This window comes from Trematomus bernacchii, unplaced genomic scaffold (genome assembly GCF_902827165.1).
Source record: "Trematomus bernacchii unplaced genomic scaffold, fTreBer1.1, whole genome shotgun sequence".
Lineage (NCBI taxonomy): Eukaryota > Metazoa > Chordata > Actinopteri > Perciformes > Nototheniidae > Trematomus > Trematomus bernacchii.
Window position 1 is genome coordinate 13,069,778 of NW_022987727.1, and position 25,404 is coordinate 13,095,181.

The 25,404-nt window shown below is 40.1% G+C and overlaps 2 protein-coding genes across 3 annotated transcripts in view; both read right to left on the bottom strand.

The window, feature by feature from the left end:
* The window catches only part of LOC117493978 (potassium voltage-gated channel subfamily KQT member 2), a 35,060-nt gene extending 22,840 nt beyond the window's left edge, over nucleotides 1-12,220 (bottom strand). The window contains exon 1 of the mRNA XM_034144575.1: nucleotides 11,837-12,220. Coding sequence (XP_034000466.1) covers nucleotides 11,837-12,135 — 299 coding nt within the window. The 5' untranslated portion in view covers nucleotides 12,136-12,220. The remainder of the gene's footprint in view (nucleotides 1-11,836) is intronic.
* Nucleotides 12,221-13,092: 872 nt separating this feature from the next.
* prex1 (phosphatidylinositol-3,4,5-trisphosphate-dependent Rac exchange factor 1) overlaps nucleotides 13,093-25,404 on the bottom strand; it is a 94,942-nt gene continuing 82,630 nt past the window's right edge. The window contains exons 29-40 of one of the 2 annotated variants that reach the window (XM_034144881.1): nucleotides 24,923-25,013; nucleotides 23,991-24,119; nucleotides 23,847-23,900; nucleotides 22,542-22,759; nucleotides 21,842-21,944; nucleotides 19,692-19,835; nucleotides 18,549-18,663; nucleotides 17,737-17,803; nucleotides 16,522-16,697; nucleotides 16,218-16,320; nucleotides 15,293-15,360; nucleotides 13,093-15,189 (exon numbers count right to left, since the gene is read on the bottom strand). In XM_034144881.1, the coding sequence (XP_034000772.1) occupies nucleotides 15,147-15,189; nucleotides 15,293-15,360; nucleotides 16,218-16,320; nucleotides 16,522-16,697; nucleotides 17,737-17,803; nucleotides 18,549-18,663; nucleotides 19,692-19,835; nucleotides 21,842-21,944; nucleotides 22,542-22,759; nucleotides 23,847-23,900; nucleotides 23,991-24,119; nucleotides 24,923-25,013 (1,311 nt within the window). In that variant the 3' untranslated portion in view covers nucleotides 13,093-15,146. The remainder of the gene's footprint in view (nucleotides 15,190-15,292; nucleotides 15,361-16,217; nucleotides 16,321-16,521; nucleotides 16,698-17,736; nucleotides 17,804-18,548; nucleotides 18,664-19,691; nucleotides 19,836-21,841; nucleotides 21,945-22,541; nucleotides 22,760-23,846; nucleotides 23,901-23,990; nucleotides 24,120-24,922; nucleotides 25,014-25,404) is intronic. The other variant, XM_034144882.1, reaches the window with a different exon arrangement.

Sequence of the window (25,404 nt, forward strand, 5' to 3'; positions counted from 1 at the left end):
ACCCTTTATGATATTTCCACATTTAATGTAATATTAATCTGCTGGCATTGTCACGATCATTTGCCATAAAGACCATTTCCCATCTGTTTATCAAATTCTGAAGCTTAAGTAGGGACAGTTGGGGACTTAATGAATAATTAGAGCCTCAGAAGCTGGGTGGTGCCTTTCTTAGCGGAAATAAGCAAAGTGCATGAACATCTGCAGCTCGTTTAGGAGGAATCAGGGAAGTAGTCAATAAGACAGAAAGCCTGAAAGATGCAAGCAGATACATTTTTATTGGAACCACTGATCCTTCTTAAATGATGTCAATGAAACGATAACAATAAGGTTTCCCATGTAGAACTTGAGTTAGGTCAAGTGACCTTATAACACGTGTTGACATTGACAATTACGAAGAATAAGTGCAATTACTGGCTTTTTCAGACAGTAACTCTTCACTGGATTGACACAAAAGTCATTACTCCTTTCAACAAAGGTTGGGAGTTAGTGTAAGATGAGTTTAAACTTTGTTAAGACTGGGACAATCCCATAGACCAAACTCCTCCATTAACAGGTCGATATATTAAAGATGTTACCAAAGATCAATAAAACAATTTGTTGTCTAGGTACAATAGAAAAGGGATGGTGAATGGTTTTAAGTAGACTGATGTGATTTGGAAGAAAATCAATTCTGCAGCCACACATCCAGAAGATTGGCTGAGACCATCAGGCGAGCGCTTTATTGGATGGAACATAACATGTGATTTCAGAGAGGAAGAGGCATGGCAAGGCCTGACCTTAGGGACCTTCTTCAGAAAAGATCGACTGGAAGAATTCCAAAGCAGAGATAATGGAGAGTGCCTGGTGAAACCCAATACTAGGACCACGCAGGAATTCAAGAAGAAAGCAGGCGCAGCTATCATTAATCATAAGATACAGTGGCATCAAGCATCTCTCTGAGCACAAGATCAGGTAACACATTAAAGCTCAAACTACACCCGAGTGATCTCATTTAACAATATACTGTTTGAGTGGTGGGAGTGGGCTGATGGAGAAATGAAAGGGTGGTTGTTATGACGAAGATGTGAGTAATACCTATTCACACATCCAACAGGAAAACTGCCTTTTAGCTCCGTTTTTGGTCTCAACCTTCATTCCAAAAAATGGCCATTTAGCTTCTAAATGCAACACTAACTTCACCAGTTGGTTGCTACATTTATAGGATTGATTGTTATCAAACCGTGTCTTATCAGTTTCTTATCACTACCATTCAAATGCTTCAGATGGGGCAAATGACACCTACCCTCACGATATGAAACGGTCGCAGTTTTAAACAGGTGTTCAATGTTGCAAAACATTGATACAAAAATCATTGGTTAGTTCTAGGAAAAGATGGTCGTTTGGGGTACAATAAGTAGATGGGAACTTAAAGTGTCACATGTATGTATACATTTGAAGTCACGATTTGTGTTATGGCTGCAGTGATCTAGCTTAGGAATAGATGACTACAGCCTACTGAACCTCATCTATGTTCAGATAACTACGTATAAAAGCACTTTATTCAGCTGTTAACATCCGAAGCTGTTGCTGCTGAACAGGAAGTGTACAGCTAAATGCTTCAGCTTGAAACAAAGCTGATGCACAAATAACAAACCAATCAGAAAGGATAGGTGAGATGACTTCGTAGAGATGAGGGGATGTGGAGAGTTTGGTGATAAGTCATTGAGGGTTGGTGACACATTTCCATTACATTTAGTTACTTCATCCATTATTGATATAAGTCATATTGATTGTGTGGAGGTGGGCTATCGGGGTCAAATTTCTCCTAGGGCCAAGGAAGAACTAACACCAGCACACACACACACACACACACACACACACACACACACACACACACACACACACACACACACACACACACACACACACACACACACACACACACACACACACACACACACACACACACACACACACACACACACACACACACACACACACACACACACACACACACACACACACACACACACACACACACACACACACACACACACACACACACACAGCCCAATAGTGATGGCTTTAGCTGTTGATTATTCTTATTTTCAAGGTCACTCAATAGGGCAGTCATGTTCTGACTAGTTGTACCAGTTTTCATATATTATCTACCAGACTGGTCTCCAAGGGTATATTATTGTCATATCCATCTAAATTGTACATTGAATCAGCAAATTGGATCGGAATCATTGAGTGAAGCAATAGAAAGAATCAGACCCAAAAAACATATTATACCATTGGAATCAATACATCTTATCAACCCATAGTTCAGGCACCTGCAGAACATTATTCTGACAAAGCTGAGACATCTGATGCTTCTGTCTTTTGTTCTCTTGTGACATATTGAGGTCAGTCTTCACATGTCATCGTTTACAGAACAGTGACTTGTCACTTCACTGTCTGAAGACCAACATGTTGGTGTGTATGCTGGGAACAGATCCATTAATACGACTTCACAAGTCTACATTCATGATGCTGAGACCTTAAGGGACAGTTCTTCCACAAATCACAAATACATATTTTGCCTCTTATTTTCAGTTCCGTTCATAAATGTATATAGTGTTGGTGTGAGCTCCTCAGTGATTTAGATATCGGACGAACACATATCTAGCTCTTCTCCAACAAAATGAAACTAGATTGCTATTGGCCTGTGTCGGTGAATGTGCTAAACAAACAGAAGAACTTGTTGATTACAGCAAAGTGTGTAGATTATCTTTCTGTACCCAGGTAATGATTTTTCAAATATATTCCTGAGCACCACAACCAGAGGGCCATATAGTTCAATAGTATTGGAGAGAAGGCACACTCTCTTAACACAATATATCTCACAATTGGCAACTTACACCAAAACAATCTACAGTATACTGATAAATAGCGCTACTATTTGAATTTTGTTAAGAACTTTTCCATCAGGATTCTTATAACTTCAGTTTGCTGTAGCTTGCAAATCAAAAAGATGCACTATGCAAGCGCACAACATCAGTTGTCCTGCTTATGTAAACACTGATGGGATATGTTTCTCCTGGTGATTCCTTTATGAAGCAATGCAATTCCTTAAATACATGTCATTCCTGAACTGGAATGTTGTGCACAAAGAAGCACGTTAAATTGGACATCAGTTTAAGCATCTGTCCTGACCTGACCCTGCCAGGCTCATCAGTACCTCCGAATGAGGACACTTGGTGCTGAAGGCGGGGGGGAGAACCTGCCTCCTGAAGCAGTCACACAATTATCTTTAACAGCTACGCTTCCTCTTTGCCATCAGCAAAGTGCAGATTGAACAGATTCACTTAAAGCCACCATCACACTGGCTGCGATAGACCAAGCAGCTCATGGTTATGCATGAGGTCTTAGGACAAAGAGGGAAATAAATGTGTGAATTCATGTTATTTACACGTTTTGGGCATATATGTCTAGATGTTCATTATCTCATTGGAATGTATGTATGATACCAACTATAATGCTAATTGGCCAGATTTTCTATCAAATAAATCGTTTTAAACCTTCAGGTCTGAAAGTGAAGACAAATCCTGCCTTAAACCTGTATTCTTTCTAATATCCAGCAGGGGGTCGACACCTGGGATTGCTAAAACAAGTCTGATTGAATAGAAGTCTGAGGAAAAGACCCTACTTCTCACTTGATTTATTACCTTAGTAGATATGTTCCTAGTGAGTTAGTGGTCTTCATTTTGACTTTAAGCCTTCTGAAATACAGCACGATGTTCAATTTATAAATATTGTTGCGATTTAAAGTAAAAATAGACAATATTGTTGGGTATGCCATCGGTGGGGGCCATCTTGGTTTGTTCTATACTTTGGTCTCAGATTTGTCTCCTTCACAGTTTGTTTTCAGCCTTAAGAGTTGAAAGATCTTAGATTCAGAGTTCTGTCGTGCTTTGATCCAACCTTGCATGTCACGGCTGGTACCGAATGATGCAAAAGTCAAGATGGTGACAACAAAAAATCTCAACAGTCCAAATAACAATAGGCCCTCCCTGTGACAAAATCCACTTCTTATAGTCGTTGGTATACCCTAAACTATTCCTTTTGTGCAACATATCTCCTCTTAAAGCAAGGGGCCTGAAATTACACTGCTATTCAATTAATACATTGCTATTACTGACAATGTTTTTTTTTATTGACTCAAGATGTAAATGATCCATTTCTGATTACAGAAAGGTCAGATGAATGTGTGTATCCACTATTGATAAAGAACCATAGAGATAGCAAAGTAACCATGGCACACACAGGTGACCTTAGAGCTCTATGTTTGCACCAGTTTCTCATCTGTCACCTGTCCCTAGTCAAAAACACCTCTGAGAGAAAATCTAATTTACTCTTGCAATTAACAGCCACAGCCACAGCCACACACACACACACAGCAACACAACACACACACACACACACACACACAAACACACAACACACACACACACACACACACACACACACACACACACACACACACACACACACACACACACACCCACACACACACACACACACACACACACACACACACACACCACACACACACACACACACACACACACACACACACACACACACACACACACACAACACACACACACACACACACACACACACACACACACACACACACACACACACACACACACACTTGTTGCCAGAGAGGTCCAGATGACATCAGTTGGATCAATCACGTTGAGGGGGCATTTGTTGGAAGCAGAAAAGCCTGCATTTGCTCCTGAGCTGCAGATAAAGAAACATTGATTTGCCCCTCTCAGCACAACACTACCTTCCCAGACTCACTCACGTTAAAAATAGACTGCGACGAACTAGAAAGCAAATAACGAAAGAAGAATTTGTCACTAAGCGAGAAGCGCCCGTGAGGAGCGTGTGCTCTCACTGCGGCATCCACTGTGTGGGCTCCCCAGGGTGCTGGTGACTTTCTGGGGCACTCTTCTTGTGTAAATGCAAGCACCTCCACACCGTCACCCTGCCTCTGAGCAATAGGGGTATCTCTTTGTGCAAGATATGAGAGTCATGTGAAGGTGTAAGTGAGACAGAAAAGCCTTTAATGGGAAAAAGCGGCTAAAGCAAAGGAGGGGACTCTCTTTCAAGAAGATACCAAGAGTTATAGAGCATAAAGGGCAGACAGGTGTAGCAGTAAGAAATGTTATAGTAAGTAATACTATAGAAGTATGCATTACAAAGTAAAAAGAAGGCCAAATTCCAACAGTAAAATATAGAAAATATATCATTTTAACCGAGGCCGAATTTTTTTAATTTAAATTCTACTAATCGCCTTTTAACCTAAAATAACAGATGTCTTTGGTCACTACAGGAAATAAGCTCAACAACAGACATATTCTAACTTTTTACAGATGGCTGTATGATGGCTTTTTGACACATTCAGCAGATATGGAGCAATAATGGTCCCATCTGATCAATGTAGGTCCTGGACACACAGCTTTTAGCTCCGTGTTTGGTCTCCTCCGCCCCCCAATGGAAAACAGTGCTCTGTAGCAGCTAATGCTTCACATTGTTCAACAGCTAGTTGCTATCTTAACCGTTTAAAGCTAGGCAGGTACAGTGCCGTCAAAGCCTTTCTGTTGAAAAGAGCAGACAGCTGAAGGCAAAAATGACAATATGAACCCAATGAAACAAAAGAAAAGTAACTATTACAGTAGCTGAAAGATTCTATAAAGCGCTAAAGAGCTTACAAGGGAACTTAAGATCTTTCACTCAAGCTAGCATTTATATATGATATACAACAGCTGTGGCCACCAATGACACCAACAGGATAATTGATACTTGAACAATGGCACAAGTATATACACAGCAATATTTAGTTTTAGTACTGCTAGCTAACATATGCTAACTGGTCATGACCGGCCAAAATAAGACTGTAGCAGGAACTCCCCTTTGTGTGTTGAATTGAGCAAGAGTGCAATCTCATGTTGATTTAATGAGTGACAACATAATAAAATATTAAAATATCTTGAGAGCTTTCTGGGGCTTTGTTTAATCCAAATAGCAGCCGGGACACAACCCATCACTAGCCATAACACAACCACAGACCCTGGCAATACAAAGACACTTCCCATCAGACACCTCTTCTCTCTAAACCAGAGCACATCTCAGCAGCTTGGCAGCAGCATCTGTCTGTCCTCGCTGTATTTCCTCCCCAGCTCAGCCGAATAATGAATAACTGGAACATGTCCTCAATCTGTCTCTCGGCATCACTTTAACGGATCATTAGTTTTACTCTCCACCGATTGATCACTATCTAAACTTTTTGTTTTCCCTTCTCTCTTGCAGATCTTTGTCAGTTCCACATTGGTAAAGACACATTCTGTCATCTCACAGCTGCAGAGGCCTTTCAATTTCCTCACACAGCTCAGCTGCTGCTTCCTGCAAGAGAACTCAAAGTAATGAGGCGCCTATTGAAGCCAAATCAGTGAATATATCACAGGCCTGATCTCTGAAACAGTGCGGAACGTGCAGTCCCTAAGATAGATGGAATAGGACGCTGAGATGTAGCGAGAACCTGGAATAATTAAAAGGCTTTTTTGCAAACTGTCAAATCGTCCCTCCTTATAGAACTGTGTGTGAAAGTGAGCTGAGGAAGACTGCAGCTGTTCTGACAGCAGGACCTTGGAACAAGCAGTTTCTCCCTCAGAAAATAGGAAATGTTCACACCCAGTCTGCTGCATTTTACAAGTCGCTAAAGATTTAGATTTGGCATTGGTGTCAGACAGCAGCTAGATAGATAGACGGAGAAAGAAAGACAAACAAGAGGCAGCCAAACAGAGAGCTCTCTTGATACAGGCACTCCTGTTCCACATATCGACCGTTCACACAAACACCTGCTTAACATTTCAGCCCATCAAAAAGAAATGGCAGAGCACGTTTCTGAACGCTATTCATCAGCTCAAGGCAGCGCCGTCTTTTTGTCTGTCAGACGCCGTCTTTTCGGAGCGCAGATAAAAAGAAGAATGAATGAGGAGGGGGAATATTCGACTGAAGTCAGCACATGATAGTTTCATAAATCAGCTGGCTGGAAATAAAAAGAGTTGAGGGAATAAATGAGATGTGGGGGCGATGAATAATGTATGGACCAGAGGGATGGGTTAGAGGCAGAGTCGCGGTACGCTGATGTTCTTCTTAGTGTTAACTTTGAATGTAGAGTTGTTCTCTAATGTACAACATGCTTAGAGGATTCTGATCTTAGCAGTGGTGGAAAGTATACAAGTAGCCTACTGAACAAATCTGAGGTACTTGTACTTCTCTTGATCATTATAGACCCGTGAAACACAAGAACATATACAAATCACACTGAAGGCATTAGTTGTTTAATTCTCTGACATAATTGCAATTCATTTCAATATGATAAACCTTTACTCGTGTTAAAAATAAAATGCAGAAATATATATCTACTGCTTTTCATTTGAATCATTTGTTGAATATTTTGGGGGGTTGGGGCTAAGTGTTGGACAAACAAGCACTGTGAAGGTGTTGCTTTGGGGTATTGGTTGACGGCAGCGCTAATTTGTGAAATGTTACAAATGGATACACTGAGAAAATGATCGTTAGATGAATCCATAGAAGAAATTCAGTTGAAATCCTATTTGGTTTAAAAATGTTGCTTCATATCAAACAACTACAAATTCAATCTAATAATCCAATGATAAAACATAAAGTATAACAATATAACCCTCAGGGGGTATTTTTCAGTATACTTTTATTTCTTGCATTTTCAAGACAATCCTTTTGCTAGTAGGCCTATTGTAATATTTTTACAGTACACATGCTACTGACTAGGTAACTTGGTGTATGTGGATCTAAAAGCGATATTATCCATAAAAACGTCACTGCTGCCTGCACTAGATTCAGACATGAATTAGCACACGACGCTGAAGTTGGCTTCCGATTCAGAGCTTCCGATTCGGCAGTTAAGGGGAAAGTTAAGAGAAATTTAATTTACAGCGCTGAGCGAACAATCCTCCGTGTGTGAACCTCTTAAATCGCTGCATAGACGATTTATTTGGACTGGATTATCCCAGAGAGTCTAAAGATTCTTTATAACACAGTTTGAGATTCGTGAAACCTTAATTCTATTTGTGAAAATTTAAAAAATTGAGATTTCAGTGCTTTTTTCGCATCTTGACCACAGAAGACCAGGTCCTGATCTAAAACCACTATACCTAGACTCATCAAATCTGGACTGGATTATCCCAGAGAGTCTAAACATTCTTTATAACACAGTTTGAGATTTGTGAAACCTTTATTCTATTTGTGAAAATACAAAAAAGGGAGATTTCAGTGCTTTTTTTGCATGGTCTTGTCTTCCCCTGTGCTCCATGTCTGTTCGTCGTCGTTTCTCGTCTATGATACCTGTTAGTCTCTTTGCTCTTGTCCATGCTACCTGTCACGCTCCATGTTTGTTCCTGAGGTTTTTTGTCCTGATCCTTCCTCCTCGCACTCCCCCTGGTTTTGGTATGTTAAATTGTTCCTCGTTTTCTTTTGTCATTCAGCTTTGGGAAATAAAGCTCGCTTTTTGTTACCTGACCTTTTAGTCCTTTTACTGCATTTGGGTCCTATTTTTCCCCAACCCTGACACTGAGTCTGCTTCAAATTCACTTATTATCCTCACAGGATCATTTTATTAAAGTTAAAGCAAAACTTACTAAAGCATTCTAACTGTTTATGCTTTAACAGAAATTAATAAATGATCCAGCTTTGCTTTTGGCTAACTGTTTTTGTTGTTCTGCTTTATGATTGTAATGCATGACTGTGCCAACATGTGTCTCCTCCTCCCTGCTCTTGTTTGTAGGCTGCACCTGCTTTTCAGGAGACCAGTCCTCGCAATTATGTTCTTTCTGCCAGTGCATCAGCGGTAAGAGTCCATCACAAACTGCAGGGTCTGTCACCCAGCAGGAGCTAGGCTAACATGCTAACAGGCACAGAGCCGTAGAACACCACATACTCCAAAAGACAGATGATGTAGCTCACATCAGGGCACAGAGCTGCTGCAGCCTCACCTGACCCAGCAGCTCGTTGGCTAAAGCTATTGAATGTTGTGTCGGAAGCATCCTGAGGCCACAGTGGCTTCAGAACATGTATATAGTCTATCTTAAAAAACATCTTGAATTTATTTGTAGAGAGTTAGTTTGTTATTTAACAGGTATGGAGACTTTTTTTAGTTTCATACATTTAAAAAAATACATTGTTAGAATTTCTAAAAAGTACTCTTACTCAAACCACTAAAATAATGTAAATGAAGCAAAAAGGCTCCTGAAATCCTTTCACATGTACTCACCAGTGTAACGCTGCCTTGCTGGGGTCCCAGTATATTTAAACTGCATGGGATGACGGCTACTAATGAGCACTGCACATGATATATATTTGGAATGCTTTATGGATTGAAGTGGGGGCTGCATTTTGAATTCTTAAACAAGTTATTCTTATCAGACTGTGGCATGACCTTTGCAACACAAATATAATAAAGTGAGCATGTTTAGCACGTTTTGATATTGTTGCATGCTGTTTATACTTTTTTTGACATAGAAAAACTATGATTACTAATGTACATATAGCTTTACACTGGTATGATCTGGAACTGTGACAGGCTCTGAAAGACTCCAATCCACTTCCGTAGTTGCACTTATAAAGGGAAACAATGGCCTTAATGAGTCTAACTGGTCACAAAAAACAAAGATTTTTAGAGTTTTAGATTAGGACCTGGTCTTTTTATTACATGACATGACATGTTGCTTGTTAGACGCTTTTATCCAAAGCGACTTACATACTCATTACTGTGGGCAATCCCCACAGGAGCAATTTGGGGTGAAGTGTCTTGCCCAGGGACACAACGACATGCTGACTGCAGGGGGTTTGAACCTGTGACCATCTGTTTCCCATACCAAGGCTCTATCCACTGCGCCACACGCCTCTTATGTGGTCTAGATGCGAAAAAAGCACTGAAATCTTCCTTTTTTTAATTTTCACAAATCTCAAGCTGTGTTATAAAGAATGTTTAGCCTCTCTGGGATAATCCAGTCCAAATAAATCGGCTATGCAGCGATTTAAGAGGTTAAAACACGGAGGATTGTTCGCTCAGCGCTGTAAATTAAATTTCCCTTAACTTTCCCCTTAACTGCCGAATCGGAAGCTCTGAATCGGAAGCCAACTTCAGCGTCGTAATTAACACTACCTCTTAAGAGTGACATTGGTAAATAAATATCAAAACAAAGCAAACCAAATGGCAAAGAAGGAGTTTTTGCTGGCTGTTATCGTACTGCGTTAATATTCCAAAAGTACCCAGGGGGCCAGTGTGAGTGTGTGAGTGTGTGTCTGTGTCTGTGTGTGTGTGTGTCTGTGTGTGTGTGTCTGTGTGTGTGGTTTCACATTAAAGCACACAGGCTCCTGCATCCGGGAGTCTCTGGGGTGGGGAGATGCTGTGCAGTGAATTCCTTAATGCTGTGATTCAACCTCATACTACCAAGCAATCAGCATCACTGGATGTAAAGGATTCAGGCATGGATGGAGGGTCTACCCACATTTTCATCTTGGAGAATATGTAGGCTAACATACTGGAATTACTATTTTTCACACACACCAAACAAATGCAAGTTATGTGTTAGATGAGACTAATAAGGACTTTTAAACATACACTTGAAGTGAACACAACTGTGAAATAAGACAACATGGTACTTTGTTTGTGTGGGTCAGTCATACAACACGGGATTGAAAGACATGTCACATGCAGGCTGGAGTTTTTTGGGAAGGGGCCTTAAAGAGACAGGCACTACAACAGAGTGTTTCAGAACAAGAATGACTACAAGTATAATCAAACAGACAGTATGAGAAAAATAAAATGTTTTCTGACCATTAAAACATGTAAAGATGTTTCAGTAAAAACCCAAAATACAAGTATGAACCCAAAAGATTAGGATGATATGTCCCCTTTAAACATAAAGGTCAGTTTACTATTAATTGGGATATCTTCTCAAAAAGAGTGTGACCATTTTTTTTTTTTGACATGGAGTCTGCATTTCAGACATTCATTTTAAAAGAAGTGATCAATTACGAGTCAGGGGGTGTTGCATCTTGGGAAATGCAGGATTTAAGTGTGATTTGCTCAGCGTCTGCTGCACCGATTGCCTTTTTGTTTCTATCTCTTCTTAAGCCCCCAGCCTAAAGGAAATGCATTACTAAAGTGTTAGAGTGCCCCTTTAATGTGAAACACAAATAAGGGAGATTTGGGTTATCCAGAAAAATTGATGTTTTGCAATGCATTGCTGACAACCCAGAAGATCACACATCACTAACTCCACACACACACACACACACACACACACACACACACACACAGTACAGTAGAGCAGGACTGTCTGCCACATTAATTAGTGAAAGTACTGACGCGGCGCGGAGCTGTCCACATACCGCGGTGCTGAAACACACCGCTGCCGCAATACAACTCTAATCTATGAAAAAAAAGTGTGCACGTGTCAAACATAGCTGAAGGATCACAATACCTCATCATAAACACTTAAACGGAAATAACTCAATCAACTAAAAGCATGAGAATGCAACATTGAGAGTTACAGAGGGAGTTATGCAGGTGAAGTGATACCCCTCCTAGAATCGAGCTATGGCAGCATGACAAAGCTTAACGCAACATGATCATAGCAAAACCACACACAAAACCGGCAAAACTGCATATCAGCTCCCCTTAAAAATCATGCCGGTGTTTCCCAGAATATACTTAGGCCGTGCATACTTAGCTGCAGCCCCGATCATTACTTACACATAAGCGTGGTAGATGAACGCCCATCCCCGCGGTCTCTCCAGCGCATTGTAGAGGAAACTCTGTAGTTTCCGATAGCTGGCATTTTTCTTCGATGGTCGGGGTCTCCCGGCGGAGATGCTGGACCTCGGTCTGCAGAGGATGCTGTTCCGCTTGGTGCTGTCCGAGCCCGCAATGAGCAGCGCCCCGTCCCTGCTGGATTCAGGAGCCCCGGGGTCCAATCCGACAAAACCGACTTTGTGCTTCTTCTCCCCGGCTTGAGTTGGGTAAACCCCGCCGTTGAGAGATTTCTTCACCATCCTAAAGTCGGCTCTAACGAGGAGTTGTCCGTGCCCGTGCCGCGAGGATGCATCCCCGGTGCTGAGGGGTGTGTGTGTGCTGGTCCTGAATGCAGTCAGTGTCGGTGCCCCCTAGAAAACCAATTGCAATAAGCATGCGAAACTGCACACTGTATGCTTTTCACGTTAGCCCCTTCCGGCCATTTGACAGACACAGCAAGGAGGCACATTATCTGCACAGTCTTATCATGTTGGCCATCAGAAATATATCTGCAATCATAATGAGACAGGAACACTGCAAAGTTAAATTGAACATGCATCCAGCTGTCTTCTAATGCAATAACAGCTGGTCTGGTGCGTCACTTTGGGGCTCAAATCTTTACAAGTTATTGATTAGAAGAAGATCTTCCCTGTGGTTTCACCGCATTTTCGAAAAAATATGCCCCAAAATAACCTTCCATCCTCTCTTCTGCAGGGAAGAAGATGCATGATCATGCAATATTCATGTGTTGGCTCTCTTATAAACTATGTCAAGCTTTGTTTTTGTTTAATGTTTGAGTCCTCTGATTGAGCAATGTTGAAATAAACATACAGTACTTGCCAAAATCTAAAGGCATCTGTCAACATGCAGTTAAGACGTAAAAAAAGAAAGGCTAATAAAGAATCACGTAGCTGGGCATTAAAAGGCAACATAATGTACATTAATTAAGGGATTAGGACTGAATAATGTAAATGCATAAGAGTAGAAGCAAATTCAGTAATGTGACATAAAGCAGAGTTATGGAGTTTCAAAAGGAAACTACTTCAATCAAAGGCTAGTAGAGACAGCCTGCTGATCAGGTGGACTTCCAAGTCATTCATATACAAGTACTGACAAACACAGTAGACCAAAGCAACAGAAACAGAAAACACATAATAAAAAAACAGAACAATGAATTGTAAAAGAATAAAAGAAATTCCTCACAAGAGGGATACCACTTGCCAACATCATCATACTGTGAACATTTTTATTTTCTAACTTGTTAAGATTGCATTTACAATGATAATTTTAGAAAGATTCAAACAAGATTCCTTTGTACAGTTATTTTCAAGCAACATCAAAATTGCAAATAAAGTATATACAAAAACATTAGAATAATGTAAATAAAAGTGTAATCAGTGACATGATTGTTTGTCCAGCTACAGTACACCAACATGCTGCAGTCATTAGCTAATTTAAACTGGTAAAACACGTAGAACCAGATTATGGTAATAAATGCTGCATTCTGGGATTTTTATACAATATACACTGCTCGGACTAAGAGCACATTTGATGAGGGGGAAGGAGAAATATCCGCTGAGTCTTACATGTCAACAGAGGGTTGAAATTGACAGTGGCCATGCTACTGCCAAGGGATGTGGGGAGATTATTCTCACATGCTCCGATTGCTTTTAAATAAATAAAAAGGACTAAGTGATCTGCCTAATGAACGCAGCATGTCCAGACAGAGTTATGAAATGCATGTCCAACCTTTTTAACAGTCAAAACGTTGTCAGTGAGGTTACGCTCAGCAAAGAGAAACTCTTCAAAATGCACAGTCATGATCACAATTACTGTATTACACCATCAAAATAATCAAATTTCCCTTATAGCATTAATCAGACATATCCTATATATTATTATCTGACTTTGCTACAGTTTGTATGTACAACTTAAAATATTTTGTAAAATAATGTTACTGTGTTTCAGCTCTGAAACGATCCCTTTGTTGACGTCACCCACAAACTGCTTACAGTACTTTTTGCTAACACTTGAATGGACCAATCATTGTGCTTATTTGAATACCTACAGTAAATACAACAGTTCCCAGACAATGTAAAAACCAATTAAAAAAAAAAATCAAAATAATGTCTTAGTTGACAGAAGGCAATCCTTCAACTAGCACATTTTGAATTAATATATTAATAATTTAATAACCTGTTGAATCGTGTGCTTATGACAAGCAGCCTTGTATGGTTTGATTTAGCTTCCTTTGTCCTGATTCGGATTAGCTAGCTTCTGCTCCTCTTCCCTCCTTTTGCTCTCCCTGAATGTAACACTTCCTGACGTTATATGACGTGTCAATACATTTAAAAAAACACACACACACAAGCAGTTAAGTCTTAAAAATAAAATTAAAAAAAGGCATGCCATTGGTCCTTTAAATACTGTTCAATACGGAGGATGGAATGCTTTTAGATTCTTTAATACCTGATATAGTATAAGTGAGGGATAAAAATACTCCTTCCGGACACAATAAATAACTATCCTTCATATAGTGCCGTAATACAGTACTCACACTAAAACCTACAGTAATTGCACAGTAACCACATGCAAAGGGCTGAAAGAGCAGCCCTCCCCCTCTATCATCCGTCTTTTCATCTTTCCATCAAACCCTACTTTCATCTCTCTGTCTATTCTTTGACTTTCAAATCTATTCAGTCAGCCAACATATGTCAAATACCAGGGTATTCCACTTCTCTCGGGGTCCCAGCATTAAGCCCTGGGGAACACCAGCCAAACAGAGAAAGAGACAGGAGTTGCAGTCCAAGACATAAGATGACAGTCAACTAAAAGGTAGTTTGGTTAATCCAGTTAATAATAAGAGTTTGATGAGGAGCTTAATCATTGGGTGATGCCTGAAGTTGGCCTCTCCTCTTAACTTGTGAATATGTTCGCACCAGATGTGTGTAGACAGACAGGCAAAGCAATAACACTTCTATCTGGTTGGCTTCCAACAGCAGTACATAGTCTTGAGTTTCAGGCTGTGTCATTATCACTGTAGATGCTCTCTGGTAGCTGTCATTAGTCATTTGTACAGTTGTGTTTTGTCTGTACTCTGCACAGAAGACTAGTGGTATCCGTGATGGAATGATCCCTGAAAATGGAGCAGTGGGGGAGGATCTCCTGGACAGAAACCGGTGAGACTCGCACTCTTTTGTTAATGTCATCTCTCGTCATATCCTTCACATTCACCCTTTCTCTGACAAGCTTGCTGAAGTGACGGTTTTCTTTAGAGGTCTCCATCTGAAGGTGGCAAACACAGCTTGAAGAGCCTGTGGAAAAAGAACAACTGGATGTGAGAAAATCCATCTTGTCCAAGACCATATTATTTTCTGATGGCATAAGAAAGATGCTAAATGAAGTTGTATACAGTACCTTGGGAATGCTGGAGTCATCTGGTCCATAACTTTGAGATTTTTAGCAGAGAGCTCAACTCTTGGCCCCTATTAAAAGAGAACAAATATGCTATAAGCAAAGGTTCTAAAGAGTTTTGCAACTTCAAGCCCAGTTTTGATTGCTAAAAAACGTATTTGGACCACATTCATTCAAATACATAAGAAAAACAAAACATGACAATAACTAAAATACTGGACCTTAAAAATATATTATGCCACTGTCAACTGTAATGATCAAAAACAAATGAACATTCCTAATTATGCAAAAATGAACTAGCCTTGTAAATTACGACCATAAACAACAACATTTTGCAGTTCCTCCGCGGCCCACATAAATGCTGGCTCAGCATCCAAAAATCTCTATATGTCTAGAAATACTTGCTGTAAAGCAGATGCATTATCATAAAACACATCGATTATTATTTGATACAATTGACCAAATGCATCAATGTGGTAGAATTGTTCTGGTTCAGTTAAAGAGTAGGTGAGAGAAATGTTCGACCACTATAGTAACTCTAACTGTGTATCAAATGAAGGCTGGGTTATGAGGAGGTATTAATACTAAACCACTTTTGGTATATCAGTACCGTGACAATGTGATTATACCTAGTTATCATTAAAAAGTTCTGTTGTTTAAATACATATTTCTAATCTAATTGTTTTCTGTTTACTACTTTAACAAGCTCAGGTATTTAACGAAAGACGTAATAATGAATGTGAAAAAATAAAAAGAATATTCACTCATTCATTTTGCATTACTGAATTATGCCCAGTCCTAGTTTCTACTAAATTAATTTCTAAGGTAACGAAAGGATGTTAAAATAAGAGTGAAAAAGGTTTTTTTCTAGTTTTTCTGAAATAATTTATAAAGAAAAACGTGCAAATAATCTGCCTTAGAGTTGTACCTGTTTGCGCATTATATCCATGGTCTGCATGATGCAGCGCGGCATGAGACCGTGGTTCCTCGATAGTATCATTGCCTGCTCCAGTGTCACATTCAAGGTACATCTGCCAAAAATAAAAACATGTGATAGGTCAGTAAGAAAGACACTAATAGGGTTGATATATATGGACATCTGTATCAGCAGTAGAAATGAATTCAAAACTGTGAGTTGAAGCCTCAGTCCACTGCGCTAATCTTTATTCCAGCTGACAGTCGAGTGGTGCTTCACAATCAGTCTAATCGTGTTAGGGTGGTGCCAGGCTGACCTCTGCATGCCGGTGCCACACATGGTGATGTGGCAGGCTCCCAGGCGGTTACACAGCTCCGAGGACACGCACAGCACGCTGACACCTGACGGGTGGCCCTGGGCGCTGTGCCGCACGTTGACGTACGACTGCATGAGTCGGCACAGGTCGTCCAGCGTGTTGAGGGGTCGCAGCAGCTGTGAGGAGGAAACCAAGGTCAGAGAGGGTCAGCGGTTAAATGGACAGCTGAAAAAAGTTACAGTACAGTGTGGCAAAAGTGGCCATCTCACCAAGTCATTTAGAGTATTATTTAGTGCAATTCAGTTTATTGGTATATACAGTTAAAACTACATAAAAATTATTGATTTCCTACGTACTGTAGTTCTGAAAATGTTCTTAAGGCAAGACAGTATATTTAAAAAACACAATACTACCAAATAGTACATTAATATCCATTAAATTAGACAGAAACTAGATTTGTATTTTTTTGTATTTTGAGATCATATTACTTGTTTTTTGATAGAAAAGAGTTATATATATATATTTGTATTAAAATGTAATTATATTTCTCAATACAAAACATGTGATTTATAGAGTCAATATGTATTTTCTTTTTCTAATACTTAGTTGCAATTTGTATAGGTTTATGAGGCTACAGAAAGTTGACATGCTCAGGGCTTATGCAATTTATATATTTGATTATTGAAGACTAGACTAAGTAAAGTAAATGGCTTGTTAAGATGGCGCACCAGCAGAAAACATTCAAAAATGACACAAATCATTGTACAAATAAAAAGGTGACATTATAGATCTAGATATTAACACTACTGTATGTTCTATTGGTTTTAATAACTGGAATCTAGTTCAGCTACAGTCAGTTTGGGACACTACCGTTTGATTTCTAATCCAATCATCACTGAGGTTCAAATGGAGGCGGTTTATAATGTTGAGGTTAGTTGGAGTTAATAGGGGAGTCTTGAGCAGCTACAGTGGAGTGGGGGGGGGGGGGTGGGGGTCCCAGTGTGGGGAACAGGACACCAGTTCATCTTACTTTTGAAATGCTTGGTTGGAGGTCTCTAACTTCAAGGCCCAGTATCTGTGCTTGCATTTATATTCAGTCACAACATTATATAGAAAAATTGACTTATGTTACAAGAACAGGATGCAAGTGATATAAGACCAAATTGACTGCAAGAGAAATACATGAAAAATGTATCGGGGTAGGTTTGTATTTACCTGGTCGATCTTCATTGCTGTGGTGTTTGAGTCTGTAGGAAGATTGGATTTCTCCAAATAGAAAGCTCTGTTGGAATAGAAAAACATATCTATTTCAGTTTTGAAAACCTCACCACCTTGATTGGAAATGTACAGATTGTTATTGCAGCACGCTGTGTGTGAGAGCTGAGTCATCTTCACTTTATGGATTATGCATCTGCTATGGTACATATATCATCATGTATTGATGTTGCATGAGTCATATCCCAGGAATGTACATGCTCATATGAGAAATTACTGACGTAAAAAAAACGTGTTACAGGGAATGAACAAAAACAATAAACTAGAAAAAATGAAACAACTAAAAGCATTCATATATATGTAACTTGTAAACCTTACCTCTATTTAAAGAAAAAGAATTGCGACATGACAGTTATAGCACTTAAATACACATGAGGTTTTATTCTCAGCTTGTCTTGCACATAAAATACATTTTATTTTCGGATAGAGATCAAGCAAAAAGGAAGATTTTCAGTGTTTTGACCTGTTCATCAAATTAAAGGGGCCCAATAAGGCTAATTGTTAAACTCTGTGTTCACATGTAGCCAATACAAATCCTTAGTTGGTGGGTGTGGGACAGGTTTAAATAAATGAGTCCCACCCAAAAAATATTCTAGCCCCTTAATAATAGCTCAGAGTAAAGCAATGGAAGTGTAGTTTCTGCCATGTTATGCAACACCACGGGCTGAACTCTCCCTTTAAGGTGAAATAGATCCTGAGTGCTGGTGAGTAACTCCTCTGGAGGGCTGTGATGCAGTGTACTGTAGCTGTACCTGAGTCTGCGGTAGTAAGCCTTGACCTTCTCCAGTGAGACAGCGTTGGTGCGCTGCTGGATCTCCTCCATGGCTGCGTAGTCCTGCTGGGACACTCCCTCCGGACGCTCCAGAGCTGGGTTAAACAGGCAGGAGGCATTTAGATTTACACACAGTAATATGATAACATTTATCATGCCTTCTAACAAAAAAAGGTTTGAGGATGCGATAATATGAGTCTTAACAGACAATGGTCACAAAAAACGTCAACATCTGCTACTGTGTATTGCAATTCTTCCACACAGCCTGCAGTAAAGACTAGTTTCCAGTAGGTGGGAGTGTTCCTCCACAGATCTGCACAACGGAGCACTCTGCTCCACGTTAACTTACACAGGAACAATATGAGCTCTCTCATTGGGTTAGTGTTCCAACTGGCACTTGTCTGTGGAAAATTAATGGCCATTTGGCAGACAGGAGTGATGCCTAATGCTATCCATTCATTCTAGGCCAGCGGAGTGATGGAGAGCTATGAGGCGAATGGCAGCAAAGGAGGATGCAATGGTGGAGTGTTTTAAATGGCCAATAAAAGGCTTCAATGTAACTTAATAAAAGCATATAATGCTTTCAGGAAATGTGCATGAGTGAGAGGCTGCATACTGCACTGAGAGTGTTCTTAGATTATACAATTTGAAGTCTACAGAAGATATTTCATGCCCTCCGATAAAGTCCAACACTCCCATTTGGCTCCGTTCACCTTTATAATGGAATTAGGATTTAACTATATATTTAAAAAGGATTTTATCATTTAACACATTGGTCATCATTATTTATAGGTTATCAGATTTAGTTTAATTGGCTCTCGAGCCTTTTAGGATGTACATTGTCATCGAAAAACTTCTAATAAACACAGATTTTAATCGTGGAACTATTGTTGGTGTTTCTGCCATTTTTAATGACCAGGTGGCCTTGTTTTGACAAAGGGGAGACCTCTTCAGATAATTAGGCTCCTGACTATTATCTGGTACTCGGGTATTACATTTCAAAGGAACAACACCCAGCCCTGAGAGCCATTGTTGTGTTCTTCCTTACTTATTTATCTCCACCCCTGACTTCCAGTTTTTTTAAGTCCCTCTAGCTCTTTGGTCCCGGCCCGCCCAGTCTTACCCCTGGTGAAGAGGACGGTGTGCAGTTTGAGGCTGCCTCCGTTCTGCAGCCGGCTGGGCAGCTCACTGAAGTGACAGCTGTCCAGGAACAGGGTGACCCTCAGGGCCTGTCTGCTGCCCTCCACCTGGTAACACACTGGTGAGTCTGCAACACATAAACAAAGACAGAAGAGATTTTAGCAAGACTGCTATTTGATCAAGTTGTCTCTCTCGCTAAGATACTCAATAAATGAGAACATGAGAAGGGTAAGGGGCTATGAAGTTAGTGACCTTAAGGTACCCTCAGATCATTTGTGACAGACTTCTACAGAGTGAACTCAAACAGTTACATATCCAGCATTAATAATATAGAAGGTAATAGTGAAGTTTGACAGTAAATTAAAAAAAGACACGTGTAGTTTTGGCAGGATACTGTTTGTTGTTGTAATATTGATTTCGGCCACAAGAGGCTGAAGTGCACCACAACATCATGTTCTAAATAGGACTCAAGACATCCTTTTTTTTAAGTTAGTTTTAAGTTCTCCACCGTTATGTAACCTCCAAGCACATATCCTATGTCATTTTAATTTAGAGTCCATGGAGGAAAAGAAAAAAAAGCTGATACAGATTGTTTTTACATAGCAATGTTTCCCCCCAAACGGTTTGAAAAGATTACACTGGAAACACCTAGATTTTAACCTGTTCTCAAATCATAAACCCTTAAAATAAAACAATTTAAATCAGACTTATACACACGGTCTGTGTTTATTATATATTTTACTTATTTTAAACCATTGTTTAGACAAGATATTATTAGAGTTAGTAACATATATCATAAAAACCTATTCTCAATCTTCGGTTAGGGCTGTCTGATTTCAGATATCTCTATTATGTCTTATAATTGTTCATGATTTTTTCAACTGCTTTTGAATACATTAATTCAATGTAACCTTATCTCATCCTACAAACAACATATAACCAGTAATAATTTATGACTCCTAACACTTTCTGACAGTGGTGCATGAGCAGTTCCCAGAAAATGGATGCGATGACCTTTTACAGAGCAACCTCTGGGGTCAGTGCTCTTTTCTCAAGAACCCATCAAGCTGTAATCCTGTGGAATTGGCTGTGATGCTTCAGGCTGAACTCTGGGGCCTCAGACTCTGTGGTGCTTTCATGATTCCTCCCCTACCAGCAGCTCACAGCGTGCTCAAGATGCTATTAGCAAATCAATACTGGCCAATGGACGGTACTGCCACAAACCATCTGCCTGCACTGCAGCAGTCTGAGCAGAAAATGCACCTTTTTTTACATCAGGGTTTAAGAGATAGGTTTGCACTGTACAGTACAGTGACTAAGCTAAAACCGTATCAACATGCATTAGTTTGCATATTCAAAATGTATGCATGTGTACACTTTTTGCTCCAAAATAGCAAATCCCTGCTTTATCCAAGGCTTTTCCTCCCAAATGGGAAGTGCATGTTGTGCTTTTCCCTTTGAGCGGCAATCTCTGCTGGCCATATTGAGGCTTCTGAAAAGAGACGTGATTCAGGATGCAGTCCTTTTGTATCCTTTGGCTATTTAAGCTTCTGGTGGCCAGGAGCACCTTTACTGAATGCAGATACTGAAGTTATTAAAGGCACAAATACGCCCAGGAGAGCGTGTCAAGATGCTCACAATGCCCCGCTACAAACAACCTGCCCATGCATCCTCAAAAGAAAGTGCTGAAGTGCACGATTGTATTTGAATGCTTACTCGGAAATAAATGTTCCGACCTTGAGCAGTTTTCTACTACAGCACGTACTGCGGTTGGTGCGAGAATATTTCAAATGGGCTGTCTGTGCATATCTATCACTGCATGTGTTTTAGCAATGCAGTTTAAATGAAGCCCCTCACAGCCTGTCAGGAAGGGATCATCTATCTGTGATGCAAGGACAACGGGGACAACTGCCATTGTTTGAGATGATTTATGGAGCCATTATAGTGTTGTTTTAGCTCTCTGTTGAACAGAAAATGAAAGCTGCAACGGCAAAATGGCAATTTCTCCCCCTCAATGGCTACCGCACGTCCACATAATGGAACTTATTCAGAGTTGCTCAAACCATACAGCTGCTCATTAGCAGCAGTGCGGTTTGAATGGGCAAAGTCAGTCTTTGTGGATGGATCTCTTACTTGCGACGAGACACTCGTCCTCCAGTTGCCTGAAGAACACAGTGACTTTGTCCAAGTCCAACAGGGCCGCCTTGGTGTCTTCCAGCATGGTGCGCTCCTCTTTCTGCCGGGCAGAGAAAAAGAAAGCTCAGAATTGGAAGAGTAGGAGAGGTTTGAGAGTAAGAAGCAGGAGGAGAGGTTTGAGAGTAAGAAGCAGGAGGAGAGGACAGCTGCATTGCTGGAAAAAACATTAAAACCTAGGACACTCCAAAAGACCTGGTTATATCCTTTATGTAAAACATGGTTGTAGATATATGAATACTTTTATAAATATTAAGATCATATGGAGAAACTCATTGCCAACTTTGTGTACAATGATGAAACGTTATGGTAAATCATGTGTAAATCACTAAATATGTTAAAAAGTGTGTGAATGATAATGATGATAGGACTGCAAACAAGGCTTCCTTGCCCTTATTTATCTTTACAAAATGATTTAATTATTTCTATCTGTATGGTTGTACTATCTTGTGAAGATGGCTTGAAAGAAGAACCCAAGATTGTTCACAAAAGAAAAAACCCAGGACACGTCACAAGAGTGGATACAGCCACTGCATCTTTGCTTAAAAATGCATCAAGTAAGACTAATTCTGAAACGGAATGGCATCCACCTTAGCTACATCCATTTCTTGTGAAATAAAAACAGCACATCTGTCCTCACCAGGTGCGGTGCTAGTGTGGACTGGAAGTGCAGCAGCACGCCGATGACAGATATCTGCTCCAGCCACTTGCGGCTGGTCTCCTTTCCATCTTCCTGGTACTCGCCGGCGTTGTTAAACCGCGACCGCAGCGCCGCCAGCAGCTGCTCCGCCAGCGTGCACAGAGCGCCCGTCGCCGCCTGGCAGAAGATCACGTCCCGTCGCAGCTGCAGAGACGTATCTGGGGTGGAGGGAGAGAGTGAGTGTCAGACGGAGGGGGGACAAAGGGGGAGATCAGTGGGAATAAGAAGGTGAGGCCTCCCACTGTAACCTTCCTCATTACTCCTGGAGGTGATCCAATACATACTTTATTCCATTGGACTGAATCCCCTGAGAGGATACCTCCCACTAACTAGCACCATATGCCACTGTGCACGGTTCAAAGGGACTGCAGCATCATGGGCTTTGACACCAACCTGATCCGTGTACAAACACACAACCACTGGCCTCCACCTGGACATGTGCCCAATCAGGAGAATAAAACGCTGTTAACTTAAACCTTTAGAAACATACTGGAGACTAGGTCTGCATAATAAATCCAATTTCATCCATGTAATATATATATATATATATATATATATACACAATTGTATATGGACTGATGAAATATCTAATCACTAAGTGGAATACTTGGTAAAGGCAAAATATGTGAAACTATTCAGAGTATTTTCACATATTTTGCATTAAGTGATTGTGTGCTGCAGAAAAGATATTCCTAAGACTCAATAAAAAATACCTGTTTGGTGCAAATCCTCTTAAAACATGTGATGATCATTTTATAGTCATTTTAGGTTAAATATGTATTCAACAATTATAATTTCCCCCTAATATTCCAAATCATATCGCAATTGAAATAATATAAATAAAAACACCAGGCGGCATTTCATTCATGATTAAGTTGTATCTATGAAGTTTACATTATTTTTTTAATTACATTTACTCAGAAACAGAATTAAAAGTATTTTTGACAGTTCTAATACATATTTCTGTTATCACTTAATACCCTTAGAAGATGGTTTTGAGGACCTGCAGATGTCCTAATGTAGAACTGGCTGCATTTGTGCATGATCTCATTTGCAAAGTGCTCTAAACTGTTGGAATCACTTAAAATACTCCAGTTATGAGACGCTTCCTGCTGCTGTGAACTTCAAGTTCTGATCAGTGATTGCACAGCCCAAAGAGTTCTTTAGAAAATTAGAGACGGGTTTATTCTAGTTTGATTATTCTCCTGCACTTTGAATATGAACTGGTTTGTGTTGAACGCTTACGTGTTACGCTACCTGTGCATTTCAGAAGAGCCAGGAGAAGCTGGTTCTTCCCATCTGTGGAGGCAGAAGGAAATCAAGATGCTTGAAACTGTTACACATATTTCTTTAAATATCCGTTTGTGTTTGTACATGTGTTCCACTTACCATCCACAAATCTCTGCAGGCTCTCCACCAGAGTTTTAATGGAGCTAGGCAGGTTCCAAGGGTCCTCCTGGATGTTCTTGTGGATGATGTAACGACAACGCACTGTCCAATCCTCTGTTTGTCTAAACTCTGGTCAAATAAAATTCAGGAATGTGTCAGTGTGACTTTTTTTGCCAAAAACCATTGGTTAATACTGAAAACACATTTAAAAATTCATTGAAACCACCCAAAACACACATACATGTCTCAAAATGAGCTTGTTCCACCATAACACTGATTCTCACTAAGAAAGCAAACATTGATGCTCACACTGACCAAAATAATAAATCATTAGGATTTCATTAATGATTGAAGGAGCCCTATTATGCTAATTCTTCTCACAGTGCTGCAGCGCCTCTTTTCACGTGTGTGGGAGAAGTTTAATGGATTTTTCACGAAAATGTCATCAAGAATAGAAACACTCCTTTTCACTTTATTGATTGCACTAACGTTTATGTAACATAGATGAGACTACAAACTGCTTCAGTATCCTTTATTTTGTTATGATTTAATTTATATTAATTTACTTTAATAATAAATTATGTTTTTTCTAGAGTAAATGGGGTTACTGCAGAAATGGGAAGCATTCAGCACAGTGTTATTCATTGTTTTCAAAATGTGTGTTTTACGTGTGGTAAAGATCAAAGGAAGAGTACTTTCGAGGATTTCGTAAAAAAGTGTTAATTGAATGCATTTTATGTGAAAACAATGACAAATAAGTCGCAATTTGGTCCACACTGACAGGCTGAGTGCAGAGTTTTGACTTCGGCTTCAACCAATGCATGTTAGCAATGGAAAAAAGCTGTTATTGTAGCATGACGACACACTTTCTCACCTTTTTAGCAGTAAACACACAGACAAAGTCATGCTCACACACAGACAGGAATAGGTACCTGGTTGGCTGTGGTCGGAGTAAAAGTGCTTGGTCTCGTCACAGGCCTTGGTCATGACGGGTCCTTTGAGGAGGCTGTTGATGGAGTCAACCTGTGGGAAGAGAAAAAAAACACACAGAAAGAATCAGGTTATCGTCTCTCATATTCTAGACATCTTTTTGTGATTTTCTTTTCCAGTTTCTGTCAAGGGTCTTCCAGCATTTAGAAAGACTTCTGTTTACACCGCCCCCCCCCCCCCCCCTTTACATTTGGAAAGAACTAGGGCAGTGAGAGCTTGCCACGGGGCAGCCAAAATACCTTAGATGCTGGTAAGACAAAAAGATGGATGGAAATCTTAAACTGAGTCCACAAATCAGTGTGTGTGAGGGGAAAAAGCAAATCATAAGAAAAGGGAAATTAAAAAAAAGGAGGTCAAGTAAAAGATGGCAGAGATATCCAGGATCCTGACCAGAGTACAGAGAGTTAACTGAGCCCAGATGTTC